Below are 4,285 nucleotides of genomic sequence, written 5' to 3'. Positions count from 1 at the left end.
TCTTTATAATATTTCGCGGCAAGCCTCCATTTCTTTTCCGACGACGTACCTCTCCAAGCAGCAGCTTTTCTCGTTCTGTTCGTAAAAGACAAAGAAACATGTCCGACGAAGGAAAACTTTTCGTCGGTGGCCTGAGCTTCGACACCACAGAGCAATCTCTTGCTGAAGCTTTCTCCAAGTACGGAAACATCGCAAAATGTGATGTCATCATGGACAGAGAAACAGGAAGGCCTCGTGGATTCGGCTTTGTGAAGTACGACAATGCCGAGGATGCTAAGGACGCAATGGAGGGAATGAACGGTCAGTCTCTTGACGGCAGAACCATCCGTGTGAATGAGGCTGGCCAGGGTGGCGGTCGCGGCGGTGGAGGAGGCGGTGGATTCAGAGGTTCCCGAGGCGGTGGTGGATATGGTGGTGGTGGCGGTGGTGGATATGGCGGCGGTGGCCGTAGCTATGGTGGCGAAGACCGGGGTTACGGAGGTGGTGGTGGATACAGGAGCGGCGGCGGTGGTGGAGGCCGCGGCGGTGGATACTCCTCCGGCGGTGGCTACAGGGACAATAATTAGGGCCTAGGGAGGCTACGGGTACCTCTTGAGGCTCCTAAAGGGACAGTTACGACAGCCAGCTATGCTGTAAGCGAGTAACACTCCGATTCAAGATCATTTGGCTGACTCTTCAAGAAATGTCCGTGTTGACCGAAAGACTTTTGTTGTAATCTTAGTCCTATTCTGTGTTTAAGTATCTAGCTCGAGCATCTTTACATTTAGCCACGTGTGTCGGCCATTGATTTACAAACCATGTTCATGGTCTTGCCCAATAACATTCCACCTGGGGGCGATTTTGTATTTCTGGTCTGTATCATCAACATTTAAGATTCTTTTTTGTCAATTGTCTTCATTGCGCCTATTAAAACGATTTGTTGAAACAAAGTATCTCCCCAGTCATTAGTGAAGCCATTCTGCCATTTTAAATGAACGAAACAGCGTTGATGTGATGTATTACTAGTTACGGTTTTTGTGCATTTTATTCACTACAGATGTACCACATTCAAGAGACCTGTCCTTTAACCACGTAAAGGACTACTCACTCGAAAGTACTACATGGGGCAAATTCTGCCATGGTCATATTTTAGCTAAATGACCACGCGGTGTTCATACATTTTACATAGTATTGACGCCCATTCTCAAACAATACGAACCTCAATCCGGAAGTAAAGCGGAAGTGGTAATCACTTTCAGCGGTGCTAGGAGAATTTTCAGTTCAACGGTGAATAACAAACACGCCAGAAGCTACTCACGTTGATAAGCGTGTGTCTAGTTTTCTATCGATACGCCAAAGGCTTTTACAATTAAGTTAATCTTTCCATTGTAGAGTGCATTGGTGGGAGAGGTAACCCCACGATTAACTTAAAATGTATTTGTGTCCCCCCTGCCAGTTTCCCCTAGTTACCAAAGGCAAAATTGGGTATATCGTGACTGAATGCAAACAAAGTATGTTGGTGTCAAGTTTCAAAACTAATTGTATGACATTGTGGACCACAATGTATACTGCCATTTGGATTGTACAGACAGGTATGCTAATCATTTGTGAATAAATGTGGCTCCCTGAAATACATGCATATGTAGCCTAGTAGCACTTAGATGTGCTCTTATCAAAAAGGTTTGACCTTTGTCTTTTAATCTGGCAGTTGAATCAAAGTATTTTAATTCAAGAGACAAAATAGGGTGCCAAATTATTAACCCAAAGAATCCTGTCTTGTTGGAGGCTGGCAGCCTACAATAAACTCTTTTGATTGCCTGTTTGTGCTTGATTAGCTGTATTTCTGATCACATACTGTACATTAAACTGGGCAACAATGTAGTGTAGCCTTGGAAGCAAATTATCACTTTTTAATTGGGATTTCCAGCAGGCTGCACAACACACAGCACCATGCCTGTTCAGTCCAGCAGTGAGACACAATGCTGTCTGTCTCTGCAGGTGATGGAGGAAAATCACTGGTTCCCCACTACCCTGCCTCATTCAAGATGACACTCACTTGTAAATGCTCTATATCGCCCCCCCCCCCTGTTTATTTCCCCCCACCCACAAGAGAAAGAGCTGTCATAAAGTATAATTCAGTGAGAGATGTTGGCCTGGCCTACTCAGGCTCACTCAGCGTTCTGTGATTGAATTTGGACAGGCAGGCAATAACTGTTGCAGTTAATTTGGAGTATACAATTGTAACATAAAATGTATGGTTATTGTGTGTGCAGTGGAGGGTAAACACAAGTACTTTTTTTGCACAACAGCTTGCTCACCTTTTGTTAAAAAAAATGTATTGAAAGTATAAACTTTTTTCACTGCAAGCAGTGATCAGTTATTTTTTACTACCACATCTCTGTGTGTGTGTGTGTGTGTCGATTGACCAAGATACAAGTAGCCTTACAAGGGCAGTTTTAGAAAAGCCTAGATAAAAAAATTATCCCAATTTGGTTTGGTGAAAAATGACATACAGGCCCTACCAGACTGACAATACATTACAATTATAATGTGGAGCTGATGATGGAAACTACCTACTGGTATGAAGTTAAAACTGAATTCACGCTCACTGCACTGATATAATCTCGCGATAACTCCTCCTACACGCAGCATCACTCGTTGATGGTGCCCCAAACGGTGCCCCCCCCCTTCTCCCGCAGCTTCCATGGGTAATGCTGTTGCTGTGGATTTGATTGACGTGAAACATGTCGGTGTGGTGGTGGGAGCGAACCGGGATGCAGCTGCTGGCATGTGTGACGGTAGAACCTGTACGCAATCCACACAGCATCACTTTTAAAATGATTATAAGAAGCTGCTTTAGTGTTATTGATCAGTTATGATTTTGATTTGAAATGAACAAACAGAACGCTGACTGGATTTATTAGATAAGGCTTGATCGGTTGTGTTCTGACTTGTATTTCTGTTGAGGAGGTATAGCCTAGGCTATCTGCATAATGTGTTTGACGATATAGCCCTCAGCATCAGTACCAGGCTCAATCAGAAACACCTTGATGAACCACCACCTGGAATACAAGGACTATTACAATGAAGTCGACTTTCACATAGAGCACATCTCGTTTCTAAACCAGTGTATATAATAGATTATAACACCACGTTGGCTGGCGTTTTGCAGGGTACTTTATTACATGGAGCTATTTCCACCTTTTTGTCCCCGAGTAGAGTATTTTTTGTTGAAGTACACATAAAAACGACCACTGCTCGCAAACTATGGACGAGAAGAATATGACAAAAAGCGACGAGCAGCATTTGAGTTTGCAAAAAGCTTTGCAGCAGTGCGAGTTGGTTCAAAATATGATAGACATAAGCATTTCCAGCTTGGAGGGTTTGAGGACCAAATGTGCCACATCCAACGACTTGACACAAAAAGAAATACGAACGCTGGAGGTAAGCAAAAGCACCCATTCTGTAGAATGAATAGGCTACGGCTACATTGAGGCTAACCAAGCTATGCATTTGGATCTAAATCAATGTGGGGTTGGCTGTCACGTCTGTCAATCAACATCAATGTACATTATTCAATGTCGTTGAAACGGCTGACTACTATACAATTGGAATACTGTGTTATTTATATGTTATATGCCTACAGCCTAAATGTGTTTTATGCAGTGTAATAAATCAAGAAGCTGTAGCTGCAGTGAGCGAGCTGTTGTGGGCTTGCGCATTCTGCAGGTGGTGGAAGGAAGGTGGAATGTTCAGCTTTAGCACCGTGCACTCTTCTCCACCCGAATTCTCCATGAGAACTTTGAGGCCTAAACATGATTTGTGTATGATATATATTATTATCGTCATCATTGCCATTATCATCAGCTCGCGCCTCTATTATCCGCCAGGCTATATTGCCACGACTGTTATGCAAGTGTGTATTAGTGAAATTGCTTCAAATTGTCATCTGATTTAATTGGCCCACAGGGTATTCCGTAAATTGCGTTATGTAATGGCCAGGATATTATCCAAATCCAATGTTGTGTTTTTTAATATCAAAACATAGGTATATTTGTTTGTCAAATTAATAAAATAGGGTCTGCATACCCTGTGTACATTTCAGATGCACTTAGGCCCCAATGTGGTTGAGACTACGTAGACATTCCCTGGTGTGTTCCAGGCGGTGATTTCAAATGGAACTATATAAACCCGAGGCCCAATGTGATGGGACTTGATGTGTGTGAGTAAAATAGGGAAACTTCATTATCCTAAACATGATGAGATGGCATTGGCCTGCAATAAATGTATAATGACGTTTACGTGA

At 43.0% G+C, this 4,285-nt stretch overlaps 2 protein-coding genes across 2 annotated transcripts in view; both read left to right on the top strand.

Moving 5' to 3' along the window:
- The first annotated feature begins 12 nt into the window (after positions 1-12).
- Positions 13-929, top strand: LOC115111917 (uncharacterized). The gene has a single exon (XM_029638459.2). It carries the CDS (start codon positions 99-101, stop codon positions 564-566), a length of 468 nt encoding a protein of 155 aa, XP_029494319.2. The 5' UTR covers positions 13-98; the 3' UTR covers positions 567-929.
- A 2,317-nt stretch (positions 930-3,246) lies between these two features.
- Positions 3,247-4,285, top strand: part of ksr2 (kinase suppressor of ras 2) — a 145,516-nt gene continuing 144,477 nt past the window's right edge. Inside the window, 1 exon segment of the mRNA XM_065011148.1 lies at positions 3,247-3,423. Within this exon segment, the coding sequence (XP_064867220.1) occupies positions 3,247-3,423 (177 nt within the window).

The sequence above is a fragment of the Oncorhynchus nerka genome, linkage group LG27 (genome assembly GCF_034236695.1).
Source record: "Oncorhynchus nerka isolate Pitt River linkage group LG27, Oner_Uvic_2.0, whole genome shotgun sequence".
Lineage (NCBI taxonomy): Eukaryota > Metazoa > Chordata > Actinopteri > Salmoniformes > Salmonidae > Oncorhynchus > Oncorhynchus nerka.
This window is presented reverse-complemented; position numbering and strand designations above follow the sequence as displayed.

Coding starts and splice junctions, on each gene's coding strand:
- LOC115111917 (XM_029638459.2), top strand. CDS start 99: ATGTCCGACGAAGGAAAACTTTTCGTCGGTGGCCTGAGCTTCGACACC.